General features: G+C 34.9%; 1 protein-coding gene across 2 annotated transcripts in view; it reads right to left on the reverse strand.

Moving 5' to 3' along the window:
* The window catches only part of LOC145690456 (NFX1-type zinc finger-containing protein 1-like), a 157,774-nt gene that overhangs the window by 65,124 nt on the left and 72,741 nt on the right, over positions 1-19,909 (reverse strand). For both annotated transcript variants that reach the window (XM_081765364.1, XM_081765362.1), the window contains 3 exons: positions 9,169-12,288; positions 3,984-4,067; positions 2,515-2,786 (listed from right to left, as the gene is read on the reverse strand). In XM_081765364.1, the coding sequence (XP_081621490.1) occupies positions 2,515-2,786; positions 3,984-4,067; positions 9,169-12,271 (3,459 nt within the window). In that variant the 5' untranslated portion in view covers positions 12,272-12,288. The remainder of the gene's footprint in view (positions 1-2,514; positions 2,787-3,983; positions 4,068-9,168; positions 12,289-19,909) is intronic.

Genomic DNA, 19,909 nt, shown 5'->3' on the forward strand with positions numbered 1-19,909 from the left:
TACACATTGGGCTTTAATATTTGTATCGTTATTTGTATATTCTATGCTATTACTATGTTGATGTATATCAAGTTCAAAATAAACACGAATAGCACTCGATTTCAATAATTCAAAGCTATGTTTCCATTAACTATTATGTTTTAACTACAAAAGCCATTAACTTTAAAATATTGACATAATACGAACTTCTTTTGCCTTATGTTAGATTATGATCTTACATTCCATATTTAAAATCTAGGAGTATAGAATAAACTCTGGTTATTTTTCACCATACACTGGAGGGGGGGGGTCTGGGAATTCTCGCCCCGGGCGCTTACAACCCATGCGACGGCCCTGAATACAATGCATCTGATTGGAGGTTATTCATCGATTCATTCATCTAAAAACAGTCTAAAAGCTGTCCCCCTGCACAATGGTAATACATATGCATCTCTTCCAATTGGCCACTCCACTCACCTGAAAGAAATTTGTATGAGTGTCCGAAATTAGTACTGAAGAAAATAAAGTATGAAGAACACGAGTGGTTGGTATGTGGTTGCTTTAAAGTGCTCTCTATGTTATTGGCACAACAAGCGGTTACTAAACATCCATCTTTCCTTTGCTTAGGGACAGTCATGACAAAGAAAGTCATTATACCGACAAACAGTGGTCACAAAGAGATGCTCTCAAACATGCAGGGGCAAATATTGTAAGGGAGGACCTAATTCCTGCTAATAAAGTTCTGCTACCACCGCTCCACATTAAGTTAGATCTTGTAAAGGAATTCAAAGTTTTCCTTAAAGATGGTGAATGTTTCAAGTATCTGTGCTCCAAGTTTATTAGATGGAAAACTGAAGGAGAGCATTTTGGTTTAACCTGATACAAGGAAACTCTTCGCCGATCCTCGTTTCTTTGAAAATATGAATGACACGGGAAAACAAATTTGGACTGCTTTAGTACAAGTGGAAAAGTTCTTGGGCAATCTGAAAGTGCCAAATTACAGGGAAATTGTCCAAAATATGTTGGCAGTGTTCAAAACTCTTGGTTGTTCCATGAGCTTAAAGATCCATTTCTTGCATTCTCATAGTGACTACTTCCCCGAAAACTTGGTAAGCACAGAACAAGGGGAGCGGTTCCATCAGGACTTAGGCTAATGGAAAGAAGATATCAAGGCAAATGGGGTGTTAACATGATGGTGGACTTTTGTTGGATGATTGTCAGGGACATTCCAGTAACATTCTAAAAACAGAAATGCACCAGAAGTCTACAAGGCAAAAAGAAGCGCTTCCATAAGCATCAATGACAGATAAGCTTTATTCCAATGATTTTGGGTATAATATTTCATGATATGTAGAATGAATTGGGTGATATTTTGTTCACATGCAAGTATAGTGCAGGGTTGCCAACCAAAAATAAACAAAAGTTTTTTTTTTTTCAAGAAAGGGATTTTTTCGTATATTCTCGGTACCTGATTTCCCTTCTAGTATCGGGTACCAGAATGATTGCAATATTGTATGGAGTCATGGTGTTAGAGGAATAAGTTGATGTAAAAATTTCTTTCTCCGCTGCAATTACGGAGGGCATAAGAAATTTCTAAATTAATTAGAATGAACTGGGAAAAATTTTAAGAGGGAATAGGTACAAAATACATTTTTGCCCCACTTCAGCTTTATCCAATCCTGATCACATTTGCAGATTATGTTACCATTATTTAAAAGTTATTTTTCGAATATAAATTATATTTTTACTGCGCAAGGTTGCTAGCCCATAAAAAAAATCTTTTTCTTACTAATATTAATAGAAAAGAACACTTTTTCCGTTTTCAGGCCATAATTTCCCACCGGTACATCTGACAAAGTATTCGTACATTTTATAAAGGTGTTGTCTCGGACGATTAAAAAAGGTATGACTCATTCCTCTACGATAATCAGGGGCGGAACAATACGTCCCTAAGTAAAAACTTACATAAAACACGACAAAATAGACGGATCTTTAAGGGAATTATTCATTTGCCTGAAAACCTGACGTGATGCAGGGCAATGGAGGATATTTCCGGCTTCAGCACGTCGAAATCAATAAGAATCAGTAAACATATCTAGAGCATCAGAAAAAAGTTTAATTTTGCAGACCTGTGTTATTCAAATTATTCGTTTCCGAATAGCTCTTCGAATATTAGAATAATTCATAATTTGAATAATGAATTATTCGAACTGTAAAACGTTTCTCGATGTTTTAATGTCGTAGTTGTTCTCTCGAATCCAACCTCGATGTGTGTATTATTTTCGAATTTTAACTTTAAAACGGGATTGAACAAAATATGAATTAATTGCAAATAGCATGAAAAAATGTAAGAATTTTAAATTATTTATTAATTTTAGTTAGTAAAGAATTTTAAGTATTCCAATTCTAATGCGACCTTAAAAGGGGTTGCTCTCTGATCTAATCCTACAACACTTTCCGATAACGCACCGCGCTCTCAGCCACGAGCGGAAAAAACACAATTAGTAAGTAATTAAAACTAGAATTTGTACTCACGTCTTCCTCTTGAAATTCGTGAGTAAGGAAAAACAGGTTCTTCGTCACTCCAAGAATATTTTCACAATGCAACACGGATTCATCATTCTCCAGTACAGGATAAATTGTCGGCACTATTAGCTCGGCAATTTCAGGGCGCATTCTATGTTGAAGCTTCAACTGGTCATAGTTCATTCCATTTTTAATCATTCTTTCAAACAACGAGATGTCAAAATTAAATTTCTTTGCAAGTTTGTATACCGCTACAGACGGACGCAGCTGTTGATGATCACCTGCACAAAAGAATATTGCAACACTTGCATTAATTATTTTCTTTAAAAAAGTAGATATTCGAAATAAACAGTAATGCTATAAAAGAATTGGAAAAACTGGTGTGATTTTCATAACGGTAAATCTATTTTACGTTAGCTCTTCTGATTGAAAAATCGATTGTTTTACGAAAAAAACAAAAAAAAAATTAAAAACATTACACGACTAACAATAATATTAAAACACCTACCTTACGAAACTATTTGCTGGAAAGGGAAAGACAGTGAATTCAATTCTACTAACTTTTCTTAGTTTGGTAATCGTTAAAGAATAAAGAATAACTAGATTTTTGTATTGCAGTTATGGGCAGTAAATGTTTGGCTTAAAAGTAAAAGCTACATACCAAACAGTTGATGTGGCTGAGTTTGTCATTCGTTATTTGGGTGTTTTAGGAATGAACATGAATATGGAAAGTTCAGAGGTCAAACATTTATATAATATTGAGAAGTATGTTACGCACTATATATTGAGATTGTGAGATTGTGAACGTAAAAGATTGAAGATTATTCAGCAGTGTAGTAGCTTTGGTAAGTTCGATAATAAAAGAGTGACAATTTGGATTCAAACGATTTATCTGGATTATTTATCTTAATGATAAACAGCTAATAGTTGCTATCTGTTTTTACTTAGAAGGTATTTTAAAAGGTCTCCTACGTCACTAACTTTCGAAGATGACCGAAATTTAGATACTTCCAAATTACACTACTTAGCACAAACAGCCAATAATCGACATCTACATAACTCCAATATCTATTCGTTCTTAAAATAATATAAAATAATGTTCTTTTTGTTATTCGGTTTGAAAAAATCGAACAAATGTCAAGATAAATTATCACCAGGAAAACACAGAATAAAATATAAATATCAATTATTTTAAGTTCAATATTTTATTTTTAAAAATAAGACTGAATATTTCATTTGAACCACATTATCTACTATAACACATTTTAATACTGTATTAAACTAAACATTATTTCTAAATTAATGTAATTTTGCATACAACGATTGAAGTATGATACTGTGTCAAAACAAAAATTCAAATGATACCCGAACAGCTAAATTACTCTTTGTATATAGAGCAGAAGTACTTAATATGTTTAAATATTTAACAATGGAATAGATCTTATACAAACTCCAATTCATCTAAATTTCTGTCTTACCTATAAGGATGAGATGCTCACAGTGTGACGTCACAGAGACTACGATATGGGACTCTAAAACTTCTGCGGCTTCCTCTACTATCACTTGAGAAATCAAAAGAAATAAAGATTATATTACCAACAGAAAAGAAACTGAACGTTATATAACTGTCAGATACATTTTACTAAGAATTCGATCATCTTAACAATGTTTCTGCAATTAAGTTTAAATGTGATTTTCTTATCATGCAGAATCGCTCAATTGTTTTTTTCCATCCATTCTTTCATAGTTTTGTGGTCACTTTTATAAAGCACCTAGAAGACAACAAATGCACAGTAGTATTTATCTTGCTGGCAAATCAAATATATAAAATTACACGAGGAAGAATCAATATTTATACTGATTTCAATATCACTATTCTTACATTGAAGACTGTGCTCTAAATATGAGTGCAACTGAGAAATTTAAGATTTAAGTGTTTTTATAATTGGTCTATATATCGCATGTTTTGTGAGGTTGTGTGTGGACAGTTTGAGGTGAAAGATGACTGTTTCAAGAAAACACTAGGAGCTAATATCGATTTCCTGTGATCAAGAGGTGTACGAATTGCTGAAATTCATCAACAACTTGGCCTTATCTTAGTGTCATTAATCACCCTCCCAAACTTTGTCAGTATTGTTTCGAAAACTTCGTACATACTGTATATATAATCTATATAGCATTCTCATAAGAGCAAAGCATAGATACTGGTTCTGAGAAAAGTCCACGATAGTTCGGGTCCCGAATAAAGCTTTATGATACCTACCGCTTAAGTGGGATCCGAAGTACATGAGCTGCCCCCGAAAATCGAACCCAGTTTTCCTGCGTGAATGACGCGTACACTAACTACATAGCCACGAGGGAATTTTAGCTTACAATTGAGATAAAATTTTCTTAAAAGTTAAAAAAAAAAAAAAATGATTTTCTCCGAGTTACAACTGTACTTAAATCGTTCGAAGTTATTGAAAAAAGAAGATGTATTTATTGTAATTGATTGATTTTGAGTTTAACGTCCGTTTCAGCAGCGAGGCTATATGAGACGTGGACCTACTGATTAACGTGGAATCCGAACCACGTGGGCTCCCGCCGGGAATCGAACCCGGGTCTCCCACGCCTTATTGTAATTGAATCGCATCGCATTTGAGCTTGAAGTCGATTGTTTGGTCCCGATTGCATAGTTAACAAGAAGTTTTACTTTACATACTTGGGCTACTCAAAAAGTAATGCCCCAAAATTTATTTCTATATCCATTTTTTTATTTACATTATTATTTTTACAGTGTACTGATAATGTCCCAGTGACAGATTCATTTTTCAACTTAATCCCCATCCTTTTCTAAAGATTTGTGACAATTTAAAACTAGGGACTATATGACTATCATAAAATTCTGAAATGACGCGTCAAAGCTACTGTTTACCAGCTGACAAGTGTGTCATAATCTACAAACTTGATCCCACGAAATGAGTCCTCGACTTTTCCCAGAGAGATGCGAAACAAAGCAGGCATGTTTCACCTCCAATCATGATTCTTAAACGAAATTCCTGTTCACCTTGCTTGTATCATACTAAGATCTCAGTGTATATTGTTTGTGTCTTTCCTTGTGATCATCCGTCAGCTTTTTAGGCATCCATCTTGCACTCACTTTTTCATCTTGGAATTTCATTCATAGTTAAGAGCCCTGTTACTCATGTCTTCCAGTTTACAGTCGTTCCTGCAAATTATGGTCTGCACTGTATGCCAAATTGTAAATGTTGCCATACCCATTTCTAACAGATGAAAGCGTACCCAATGACCAACGATATGATGACTGAAAGTTTAATCTCCATACACCCTTTAAAATCTCTTGTGAATGTTCCTCACTGTCTTATTTTCACAAATTAATAATTAATCACAAACAAACGTCTAACGCAGCAGCCATTTTGAAAGACTAATAGGAAAGCAGTACGTGTGAGGGTGGGTTGACCTACGCGTTAAAGATGCTTCTATGATCTGCATAAGTAACAAATCTGAATAGAAAACAGATATAATTACAGAATAATTGTGGCCCAAATAATTACTTCTGTAGCGATTCTCATGTTTCTGAGCAACTCATTTGAGAGCCTTTGCAGAATTTCATACCATTTTGCTTCTTTCATAGCAGTATACTGGTTAAAATAATGAACAGCATTACTAAAACTAAACAATTAAAACAAAGCTAGCTGCTGCTACAGCCTACGAAGAACTAGCAGTAGGCAACAGAACCATATTCAAACGGATGAGGGTTGGTCAGTACATCAATTTCCAACACCTTACTTCTAGCTTTGTCGACCGACTAACACTAGGCAACAGAAGTACTAGTGATTGAAGAGCGAGTACTAGTAGTATCCTAGTAAAGCGAGAACATACAGAGAACCGGACTTCTACATGCTACAAGCAGGCCCGTATTTAGGTAAGTGCTATTCTGTGTTCAAGCACAGGGCGGCAGAATTTAGGGGCGGCAAAATTTTGGATTTTTTTTTTCAAGATTCACAAAGTAATATTTAAAACTAGCAACCCACAGAGTCCCGCACAAGTCCGAGAAAATATGTTAATCTGTTTAATTCGCTCTAATTGCAGTAGTTACTAATTAGCTAGCTAATCTGACTATTTTTAAAAAGTCATCCCCTCCCACCGCTACCCCAAGGGGTGAGGACGAACTTGATCATCATGAAAACTGATACCGTTAAACTCAGCGACCTCGAAAACTATGAATTGAACACTATTTGTCGTTTTCGATTACTTTTATGATCTCTCTCCCTCTCTGGGGAGTGGAGTATGACCTTGAAGTTAAAATAGATTAAAAGTGTCATTATTCATCTCAGCGACCCCGAAAAATTTGAATTCAACTCTAATATTGGTCGTTTTCGACTATTTTTAAAATGCCCACATATTATTCTTATACGGACTTTTCACACCCATATCTCAGCTTCGGTGTGACCTAGGGACCTGGAAGAGGTCATTTGAATCATTTCTATGAAAGCTTTGAAATATTAAAATTTCATGTTTATGGTTCTAGAGTTGAAAAGCGCTACGGACAGACGAGAGATAGATTATTGTATTATTAATATAGATGCTATTAAACCACTATTGACAGTGAATAAGGTAAAATATTATTTTTCTTATCAGATATCAGTGATACTGGTGCAGGGGTGCGGCAAATTATTTAGAGCACAGGGGCGCACAATATATAAATACGGGCCTGACAAGCGAACCAAAAGTCGTTTCAGAATGTGAAAACATTAATAACTCATCATGCATAGGCTACATATTAATAATATATTATATATATATTAGATAGATAGATAGATTACACATATTATTATTTGCAGTTGACACATCGGTTTTGTCACTGTGCTAAATTATAATCAAGAGTTGTAGGGAACTACCAATAAGCTATTCATAGTTTTTTTTAATAACTCACCTCTAAGAATAAACTACCACCTATGAATTTTTCTGGCAAACAAGTTATGCCATACTGTTTGAGTATTAATAAAACATCTATTAATGAAATATGAACAAAATCGATTGAATCGTTTCTGAGAAAATAATATTGAAAACTTATACCTAAGAATAACCTACCCCTTCTGAATTTTTGCTAGAAAACTGACTTATACCGTATTATAGCGTTGCAAATAGCTGTCTGGTCTGGTACATAACCACCTAATTGAAGTTAACAGAAAACATCTAGCATTTTCAAAACTTTGACTCCTACACGGGACAATTTCCAGCACTAAAATTTTCGATTCTTTATTCAGAAAATGCTTAATGTGAGCATTCGCTTAAATTGGAGGCGTGAAATTCGATATACTGTGTACAAACTCGTAATAAAAAATACGTAAACATGTGTTGCAGCTTTTTCCACAATTCTGTTTCTAAAAAGGGAGAGAGGGACATGTTTCACAAATATTTAAATTTCCGGTTTTATATCCATTAAATATTCTTCCTATGTAATGGGCACTTCTATTTGCTCTACTATAAGTATTCGTTACTTATTTTAGAAACATGTTTAAATAAACATCTAACAGTCGAACTCTATTGGGGGGAAGCAGGAAGTCGTTTGGGGAGGAACGGTCCATCATTACCCCTACCTCGCGTGAATACAAAACCGAATTCTAATAAATTTATTATCTTATTCAGTAGTTTTCAGTTAAACATGTTTGAGTGCACTCCAGTAGCATGTAGTGTGCGCCCTTGCCAAACTACGAGGTGAAGTATTAGCTAAGGACAAGAATTTGATATAATTGATGGCACATACAGATTTATAAAGATGTAACAAATCGGAAATGAAAGTCATATCCTTAAAAAGTGCAATAAATAAACTTCCTTTGATGTGACAACACATATTCAAAAAATATTTACCTTCTATTTAGGTGTGTGTACACTGCTTATCTAATAAATCCAGTAAATTATATGAGTAACACGTATCTTTCTTAGTGCCGGATCACACAAGCAGTAAAGTCTGCAGCAAGCTTGCAACAGACTCGTGCAGACACCTTAGATCAACCAGTTCACACTAGCTAAAAATCCGCAGCGAACTCGAATGCTCTTCTTGTTTACTGATTTACGCAATGACAAAGAAACGTTCTTTAATTATTCTCGCCCAACAACCACTTAAATTGATGAACTCTTAATGAAAATAAGTGATAAAATTAAAGCTGAAGATACTGTCGTGAGATTTGTATATGTAAAACTAAAGACATTAAAATTAAGCAAAACAATAGCAATTTAAAATATGGGAAGCATTTTAAAATAGAAAACAATCGAGAATTAGAAGGAATGAAGCTTAAACTAATGTTAAAAGTGTCTAATAACGTCAATGTTATACAGAATACAAGTAATATCCCAACAAGAAATTCAAAAACAGTACACACTTCAATTTTTACATATACTTGATAACCTACTTATTATATATATATTTAGAATTCAGCGTTCTTGTTTCCCATTCTGATTAAGGCTTTTCCGGATTTCTCATCAGTTCCACTAGGTGAATGCTGGGAAAGTAACTCTAAGGATAGGCCTTGGCAAAGTCTTTTTCCTATTATCATCATCATTATTGTTGCTAATGACTCCAACCTCATAGGCAATACCTGGAAGTTTAAGTAAATAAATATGACTATAGGAAGAAAAAGCAGTGAAAGCCATACTTACCAATTTTGGGTCTTAATGCTTGGATGAGAGATTGGACTCGAGCTGCTCCTGTGGTGGTAATGCCAACAACATGACAATCTTGCATGATGTTACGATCCTGGATTTGTTGCAGTTCAATATATTGCTTATATTCATTTCGATACTGTACTTCAATATTTCGTAATTCTTCCCGTAAAGCTTTTTCTAATCTCTGTACCCAGTACATGTATAATGTCCATCTTGCTTCATGCGGAAGTTGCCATAAGTTTCTCTCTGCTCTTAGCTCCCTCACTCTCTGTTCATTGATTTTGTAACTACCTGCAGCAAGCTTGTTTTGAAAGTACCTATACCTATGATTCAGCGAATTTAACTTGTCTTCTAAAACCCAAGTGTGAGCATAGATAAGCCTTTCGTCTGTTACATTTTTTGTAGCAAGCTCTATTTCTGTATTTACAGCACGTATTTCTCTTTCAATTGCTTCAAGCGTTACAGCGAAATCAACTTTGAAGCTAATTACATACATATCATCATTGATTTCTAAATCAAATAGTTCATCTTCCGCCATTCTATCCCGCTCTTCTTCGTCGAAGTCAAGTGGTTCATTTGATTTCTTTTCGGCAGTTGCATCTTCTGTTTCTGGTGCTGCTTCTTCGGTTGCTTTTGGTGCTACTTCTTCTGCAGATGCTTGAGTTTCTGGTTCTAACAAATCCTCTACATCATGCAACCAATCAACTAGGTAGTCTGACCCGTTCTCAGCCAGATCACTGTACTGTTTATCGCTAATTACTTTTGAATTACGCAACGTTCTTAATGATACAATTCCCATATTCTGACGAATTTGCTCGAGACTAGTTTGTATAGCTTTCATCTGTGCAACACGATCAGCTACTCTGTAGCGCATATTTATTAAAGCAGAATAGTGATCTCTAGTACTTCTCGACTGCTTGCGCAACTCTCTCAGGTTGTAGCTTTTCATGGCTTCACTGCGAGAACGACCTCCAACACGCACCAATTCTTTCGTGAATTTTGCCAGTCCTTCAAGAAACTGATCTAAAGCGTGATTGGTGAAACAAACGACCAATATAGGGCAGTAAGTTCTTTTTACTGTTAGAATATTTTCAAGAAACACTTGAGCAATTTTCAACCCAAGATATGTTTTCCCTGTTCCAGGGGGTCCCTGAATTATAGTGAATTCTTTGGTCAGAGCAGATTGGAACGCAGAATATTGTGAAGAGTCAAGATGGAGTTCCTTAGCTGTAGGCCAACCAGATGGATCCAAAACTGGAATATAAAAATCGTCAATGGTGTATGTATCGAATGTATTGTCTTGCAGATACTTAGGAGGAACTGTTTTACATTCAACCCCAACAATGTATCGCTCCATTGGAAAATCCTGCGCGTACATCCCTTGTAAAGCATTCAGTACATGTCTATATGGTTCAAAGTAAATATCAGATTCTACCATAACAAATTCGCCAAACAATGACCGAACATCTGGTTGTTCACAAAATTCAACCAAAACTATCCCCTTTTTCAGGTCTTTTATTTCTCTTTCGATGACAGTAGCAAGAATGATATTTTGGAAGTTATCATTTGTAAAGCATAATAATGACCCAAAGAGCAACCTTTTGGAGTACTCCCACTGCACTTTCTTCAGTCTTTGCTCAGGATCAAACTGCACAGCATATCCAACTTTTTCTCTTATAACACAAGGTTGTACAAACCACACGCGTCGATAAATTCTAACACTCTGAATTTTCTTGTACCTGGAGCTTCCAGAAGTTTGGTCCATGTACTCAGCAATTCCATCTCTTAAAGGAGAAATAAAGTCCTCTCGCAAGAGTCGAAATTGAATATCTAAGTAATGCTCAACATCAGAATATCGACCTTTCACAATGTTAGGTCTTATAAAAGCCGGCTCGTGAGACAAAAGATCATCTCGTGTAGGAAATATGTCAATTTCTCTGAAATCATTAGGCGGAGGCTGAACTTCTAGTATCTCAATTGCAGAACTTTTCTTTTCGCCTTTATTTCGGGTTTCTTTCAATTCCTTTACAGCAAGAAACAATGATTTGAACCTCGACTGAATAGTATCATCAACTGTGATATCTTGAAATTGCTGCAATCCAGTAATTGACATTGTGCATGTCATTATGATTCCTTCTAACCTTTCACACGCAGTGTTTGGAAAACGGTCAACAATATTCTCGCAAAATTTCAACGTATTTGCAATTATTTCAACAAACGTTTCTTTACCTCTGTTCTCGACTCGTTTGCTTTCCATTGGCAAACTGAAAATAAATTCCTTCAATTGATCTAAAAATTCACTGGAGCAAGCATACGAAAGGATAGCATGTTTATTTTCACGAAAATCTGCTTCACAAACTTTGGCTAATAATTTTATTATAAGAATTATCCAATCTGGTTTCAACTTTGTCCGCAATAAATCCTCAAACCCGGTTCTTTCATTAGTTAATACGCATATAATATTCGAGGATTCATCGTTACTTAACTCTTCTAAACGCTTATATCCTATCAATCTCCTCTCTTCCAGTCTTCCTCGGTTCTTGCTCTCAACACTGACACTTGAAGAGTCCCTGCGTTCACTATATTGCTTTGGATTACTATTGGTTTTTGGTCTTCGTGATTCAGAAGCTTTTGTTGTAGGTTCTTTATCGCTTAATTTGCTTTTCTCACTATAGTTCGATGATTTCTTTGACTTCCAATCTCTGTCTGCAGAATGTCTTCGATCTCCTCCTTTATATGTGTCATTTTCCCTTTTGCCTACAAATGATCCTCTTGAAGCTTCTCTTCTCACTTCTTCCCCTCTACCCCTACCCCTACCTCTTGATTCTGATGCATATCTATTTCGTCTATATTCACCGTCATCTCTTCCTCCTGCATTGTATCTTCCGCCTCTATGTTTACCTCTTGCAGAGACGCTTCTAGAGGGCCTACTGCTTCCTATTTCACTGTTTGTATGCGGTTTAACTTGCCTTTCGTCGTATCTTGAATGCCTGCTTGCTTGTGCGCGAGCAGCTGATGATGATGCAGGTGTTGCTGGCTTCTGTGGTTGATTTATTTCCTTCAAAGCAGCTTCTAATTTATCTGCCAGACCTGCCATCGCGTTCCCGTATGATCCTATTTAAAAAAATAGAAAATTTATACAAGAATTGATGCATGAACTAATATACATAGTGGTACAAACTAAGCGCACATAATAGTACGTAAAAGCATTTTAAAGGAGCAGTTCGACTTAGAAATGCATTTTTCACAAATTATTCCCATTTGTAGAGTTGAAAATTCTAAAAGAAATGATGTTTGTTTGATCGTGATACATTCAGTCGTTAGCGAGTAACAAAGGAAAAAAGATTTTGTGATGAAGTCATACGTGAGCAAGCTACGAAAGCAGGCTTCTATACACACAGTGCCAAGCATTTAGTTTGTGAATAGTGCGGTGGCACGTTCTAAAGTGCGATTTCCTTTTCCAGAACTGATTGCAAAGACTTAAAATTTTTATCTGCATGTAGAAAATGATAATATCTGATAGTGGGCTGCACATTTTTTAAAATAATATTATAAAACATTGTTTTTCCAGCAAAGCATATGTTCAGCGTTTCACAAAAGGAACTAAAATTTCTAAACCAATACCATGTAAATAGATGGCGGACTAGATTGCTACAACACCTAAGTACCTTTCCTTTAATCATGTTCCCATTCCCAAACATAAGTATGTTCATTTTCACGTTTTGTCGGAATTTTTAACGCTGCGTCTACAATTTTGTGCTTCAAGATATGTACAGGAGCGCGACATATGTGGCAAAAATGAAATAACATCTGTAAAGTTTGCCAGAATAGGAAAAATACTTTACCAGTTAAATATCTTTTATTCGCATCGCTCTCCGCGGAACAACTCTCGTCACCCGTTTCATCATCGTCGTCACTTGATACAGAAAAATCAAACAATGAGTCAATGTCCTGTCATCATCACCGATTCTTTCTACAAGTCGATATATTTCACTCCCCAATTCATATTGTATAGCAGTTGTATTTATATTTATTTCTAAAACAGTACCTTCAGAATCATGAGTGACACCGTCACTATTACCCTCTAATGCTTCATTTGACTACAACCGTCAATTGCTTCTTGTACGATATTTTTACGTTGGTTACTGAACATAGATCGGCGCTTGTTCAATGGCACGGATTCTAAACCTTTCAATAATATACTTAGAACAACATTCTTTCTCAGTTTGCGTGTAAATAATTCTCCTGACATTAGCTTTTCTTTCAGTAAACATGATTGCTCGAAGTCGGACTCTTCAAGATGTTTGGAACAAACACGAGTGTTTTTATTTGGCACAAAATTTTTTTCTATTGATTTTCTTGAGCCATAATTTATACCGATTTGGTGATTTCTCACGACTTGGAAACATCAAGAAAAATATACTTTACGTCCTCAACTTTAATGCACGAAAATTACAATCGAAAACACAGCACGTGTTTTCTACTTTGCACCAGTGTTCCTTTCAGAAAAAATGTTCCGGGGGAACACTTAGAATTCGGAGGGGCACATTATTTTCACACAGTACTCTTATATTTATTATACTGTATTATAGACACATTATTTTGGTATCCTCCGGGGGGACACTCTCTGAGCTTCGGGAGCCACCACCAGAAACATGTCTGGAAGAAACAGTGCTTCGCACAACACCGCTCTCTCTATTTTTTATACTAATGCTATAGGAAAAACTAACAAAAACGTCCCTCAAGAACTCAACACAAAGCAAGACTGCTAACGAATCGAAAACATAATCTATTAAATCCACTGCACTATTAAAGGTTTATCAGCTGCTACAAAGGAGTGGTTGCTGACTCACAATGAGTTCCACGCGTAGCCCACCGGTGAAGTCAGCATTCGCGATTCATCAAACACAAATGCCTATATAAGCTGAACGAAACGGCCTATCAAGTAAAAAATACGGGTCTCTTATTTTTTGTTACTCTTTCTATTGCACCAAACTCGTTTTTAACTCGAACTGCCCCTTTAATAAGTTATAATAATAATAATATAAACAGCGTTTACAAGATACGTCTTCAACAAATAGTAATGTAACAAGGGATTTCTATGACTATTAGACCCAATCTGCGTACAGTTAAGATCATTAATGGAGCATTTCTCAAACTTGTTTCAAGTGAGCTTTTATTAATCAGAATTTTCTACGGATTACAATCCTTTAGTTCTCTTCGAAAGCACACATATCTACTTTTTAAAAAATCTTTCACCATGCGTTAATGCCAGTATAGTACGATTATTAATTACAATTTCCATAGTTTTAGTATTTATAAGTTAGTATTTATAAGAAGAAAACATATTTTCTTTTACTAATTATTAATGGTTAAAGAAAATGTTATAATATAGACAGGATAGTAAATTCCATAAAATATTAGTCCTGATAGAGAAAGAATCTTCCTCAAACGTAACTCTGAAAATCTGTTTTAAGTCTCAACTATGTTGTGAGCGTGTGTGATACGAAATTAACTTGAATTTTGTTTTTCTTTCTTTTTTAAAGTAATGTTGAATCTAAGAAGATTATTTGTGGTCCACTGACCACAGTATGAGTAATCATGGGTAAGAAGCAAGACTATATTTAAATTGCAACTCAGTGAATAAAAGATCGTACTGTATATTAGATAGCACAGTACAGAAACGATTAAGATAAAACATTTCATCAATTTTTTCATATCCAGTAAGAGGTATGGATTTTGACATTTAACACTTAAATTACCATTACAACGTAACGTCCAAAGCTCCATTGTTACTGAAGAACTATGGAAAGTAAGTTCAAGAAATGGCATATCCATGATAAGGTGAAGAAAGGGAATTCTCTCTCCACCATAATCGCGAATACGTATCAAGAAACAACCAATATCAGTTTTCTGTGCAGTCTGCCTCGCTTTCTTCGAGTCATGACTTGGTAATGTTGCAGAAACCGCTGATCGCATGTTCGCAGCAGGAATCACATAAGTTGTATTTACTCCGTTGTAGCAGTGTACTAGGCAGGTCTGGTTGCCTCTGAGCTTATCGGTTTTCATGGGTATGGGTCAAGAATAAAGGTATTTTTCTTCCTTCCTCTTCCGCACTGAAAGTAAACGACAGAGAAAATGGAAGTTATAGACCTACGAGTAATGCCATATCTGGGATATCTTGGGTATTTCGGGTATCTGGGAATGGGTTTTACTCTACTAAGTGATGTCAAGTACTATATAGCGAGAAAATGCTATACTACGAAGAAAAGTGCCACTTTTTAAAATTTATTTTGGTATTTTTGTTGCAGAATAGAGATAACATAAGGCTTTGTTTATAATCCTACAAGATAGGACAATAAATGTGTATTTAAGGTTAAATAACAAACTGACTCATGCCGTACCATAACTTTTACAAAATTTGTGGACCGCAAAGCAACGCAAACCACTTGTTGCTTGGTTAGTTGAAAGCTCAGCACATATTTTAGCACTGAGGATGTATAAAACGAGGACTAACAGTTTAACGTCGGATGCAAACCACATAAGCTCCCACCGGAAATCGAACCTGTCTCCCTCATCAAAGGCGTACATGTGAACCGATTTTATCGATTTTATCTTTATCAGTGGGTGCAAGCCGACTTCATGTGTCCATTTCATTAACTAGCAGTGGACTGTGATGGTCGACACAGGCTGTGGAAATTGCTGCTTGAGTTCTTCTGTCACTTGCACCACAGTTGAACGGCCGTTTTGTTTGACAAATCAGCTTTACTGGCGAGCCCTGTCACTGAGGGTTTCTTTACAACCATTGCTCCTCTTCGCCGATCTGATTTTATCATGAGCCTTGTACACCGTTATCGCATTGAATACTGTTTCTCGCGACACACTCAACTCACCTGTCACTTTCGTCATACTCGCATCACATAACCGAGCGCCAAAAATGTGGGCTCTCTTTGAAAATCATAGGGGTGTACACTAATACCATCTGTAAATTCACTGCACCTTGCCGTTCTATTTAGTACCAGACTTAACTTGATTGGACCGATTGCTCACAATTTAAGCTACGCTCTAAAATATACTATACTGTTAGCTTGGCACGTACAAATAACGGTAACACTGCAAGTTGGCTAGGAACCTAGGTCTGACCAAAATAACTGCGCCCTATACCTTTCAAAGACCGACCGTGGTTCTACTGCTTGCAGAATACAACAGAATTTGCCTTAACACACCGCCACCAGCAGCACAGCGCTGCGGTCGCAGCATGACCGTTGCCAACCCAAACCAGAGAGAGAGGGGGGAGAGGCAAGGAGAGGAGAAGAAGAGACAGAGAGAGGCTCCCCAAAATATTAGTGACCTGTTACCGCAACCATGAAAACATCCTAGCTACGCTACTACATCTAATGACGCGATGTGTAACTTCTATTTTTGTTACAGAAAACTGGGTAATTTGATATGACAGCCTGTACTAAAGTCGCATTACCCGTGAAGATGTTAACAAACTTTTTCCATTAACTCGGCTGAGATAATCGCTGTAGCTATCCACTGCAAAAAACAGAATTGAAAAAATTCGCTTTTGTTTAAAGAGTTATCATGTGGAGTAATGAATGTACGTACCTTACAATTTTACAAATCCCACCTGCGTGATGCTAATAAATTTCAAGTGAATTTTATATCAAACACACACGGACTATAATACCTAGGTATGAAAATTGTGTAAGTGTCTTTCACTCTCTCTCCTACAACCAATGATATTATTCACCCGAATCTGATGTTAAAAGTGCATCTTCACCTCTAGATATAATAATAATAATAATAATAATAATAATAATAATAATAATAATAATAATAATAATAATAATAATAATAATAATAATAATAATAATAATTTCTCTAGTACTATTTTTGAAAATTAATATACAAACCATCAATATGAAGGTGCTATGTAACTTAATCGTAGTCGCAATTATTAGTATCATTGGAATAAATAACAATATAATTATACAGTATACAGTGTACAGAAAAGCACGGGTTATATAATATTAAAACTAAGTTAACTTACTATACTAATCACAGAACGGTTATTAAATGATTTAAATCACACCACTACCTAGAACTGGCATTTCCTTAATGATAAAATATTCTTCATAGCCTTCAATTATTTATTTTCTTCTCTCATTGTCATTATAAAGTTGACGGAATTTCAATTAATTCTACTTTAAGATTGTAAGTACTGATATCAGTGGCATATTTAGGATTTTTTTTTGGGGGGGGGGGGGCTAAGCATAACACTGAATAAGCACTTATATTTTATCTTTTGTGTGCCGACAAATTTTAATGAAGTTCATTTTGCTGCCTTTTATAATTGTATCATGGCACTTCCAGGTTTGAGGAATGAAAACATTGAGTGAGAGTGGGGAGGGGGCAGAAATAACTGAAAGGTAAGATAATACCTAAATTATCAAGGAGGAAATGCGCAGGGGAAAATACAGTATTACTTCTGAAGGAAGTGCATAAGAAAATGGAAAGTCAATCAAATTCTTAGAAATGGTAAGAAGGATTATTATTGTCCGTGGAATGCGAAAAATTAACAAATTTATTTCGGGAAGGGGGGTTGAGGCCGATTGCCCCCTAAATACATCACTGACTGATATTAATGTATGTTCAACAGATTTTAAAAAGAAATAATAAAGTTGCTTTGAAAGGGGACAACAGTATTGAGGCCCATAGAACACTCTGATTTATAAAAGCGGTTCTCACTTGAAAAAAGAATATTGGATAACACTGCTCTAACTACTACATTTCAATTTGCTCTCTGACCTGAGAGTATACTTTGCTAGATATTGATTGATATGGCAAATGCACTTAGAGGTCATATGGTTTTATCGATTGATATAAAAGTATATACGGTACGTGTTCTAGCAAGCCTTATTTCCATATTGTTAAACTAACACAACACAATGAACACGGCTATTTTGATAATAAAATAAAAACAACAATCTCAAATACGTAACAGTTTCAACACACTAACTGTGAATTCATCAGACTTTCCACTCCTTCTGACTTCCTGGGAGTTGGCCACCTTTTATATACTATATATAGCAATAAAAGAGAACATTGTTGTTATTATTATTATTATTATTATTATTATTATTATTGATTTGAAGTTATTTAGAATAGTGAATAGCGAATACGATAACTACTTACTCCAAAAAGACTTGGATAGTATTAGTATATGGTGTAAAAATAATCTACTGAAAATAAACTAATAAAACTAAATTTATTTCATATACCAATAAGACGTAATACTATGTTAGCAAATATGTCATAGATGGAATATCTCTGCAGAAAGTTGAAAAGATTAAAGATTGATGCATAACATTTGACACGAATATGAAATTCAACTATCACATTAATGACATAGTACATAGAACACGAAAGACTATAGGGTTTGTATTTAGGCAGTGACCTGAGTTTAAAAATGCAAACACATATGTATATCTATTTAAGGTACTTGTAAGACCCAGATTAGAATTTGGTGCAATTATATGGAATAATATACCCACAACATTATGTGGTAAAATTGAATCGGTTCAAAAATGTTTCATTAGGCTATTGTGTAGAAATATGAAAAAATATTATTACTCTCATAGTTATGATTACTGGAACGAATACTGGAGGTTGCAAGAATTACATGTAAGAAGAAAAACGATAGAGGAAAACTTTATTCAGAAAATCTTAGACAATAGATATAGTAGCGAATACTGCCTACATAATATAGGTATAAGGGTATCAACATATAATCTTAGAAAAGCATTGGAAATGGTTCCCATGAATAAAAATTCTATAATCTTAAGAAAACTGACAAGTTCTTTTAATATATTATCGGGATAACTGTATTTATTAAACAGACGTATAGATTTTATTAGGTATGTATATTTTATATAGTATATCTGTATGTTTGACGGTATCCTTGTTTTAAGGACAATTTGAAGAAAACTGACTAACTATTTTAATGAATAATGAAGTAATTATGTTTATCCAGATAAGATACAAGTCATAAAATTATGTATATATTATAAGATAGACAATAACCTCCTATCGTCGAAACAAATGTGTTATTAAAATTAAGAGGAATGTAAGATGTGTGTTATAACCCTTAGTTCTATGACTAAGTGCTGTATGTTTGCTATCTGGCTGTTCATGGCACTAAAATAAATATTATTATTATTATTATTATTATTATTATTATTATTACTATTATTATATAAAAGGTTGTTAAAGTCTTACCAAGCAGAACACATTAATACGAAATATAAAACTATTTGGATGGTAATTTAATGAGGCAATAATTTGTTTGGCTTTGTAGCCTATGTCTTCAAAGGAAAGAAAGAGAGAGAGAAATACAATGAAAGAGAAGCAAAAGAAAATAAAAATCTTTTTAAGTTTTACGTCCCACGGTTATGCCGGTTAGGCTAAAGGAGACGGTGATGATGAGAGATGAGTGAAAATGGTGGAATGAAGAAAGTGGGAGGAAACGGGAGAACCCCGAGAAAACCCACGAGCACGGTGTCAAAAGAAAATAAAAAGAATAGGAGAGTGGATGCGAAAAGTTTTTATAGACAATAACGAATCAATTACTGCTTTTAATTTTTTTTTTGTGCTTTTTCGAACTCGATTCATATTTTTTTAATAAAAACTTGTTTTCATTTTCTGTTTTTTAGTGTGTTTTAAAAGTATT

The sequence above is a fragment of the Thermobia domestica genome, chromosome 1, assembly GCF_964235325.1.
Source record: "Thermobia domestica chromosome 1, izTheDome1.hap1.1, whole genome shotgun sequence".
Classification (NCBI taxonomy): Eukaryota; Metazoa; Arthropoda; class Insecta; order Zygentoma; family Lepismatidae; genus Thermobia; species Thermobia domestica.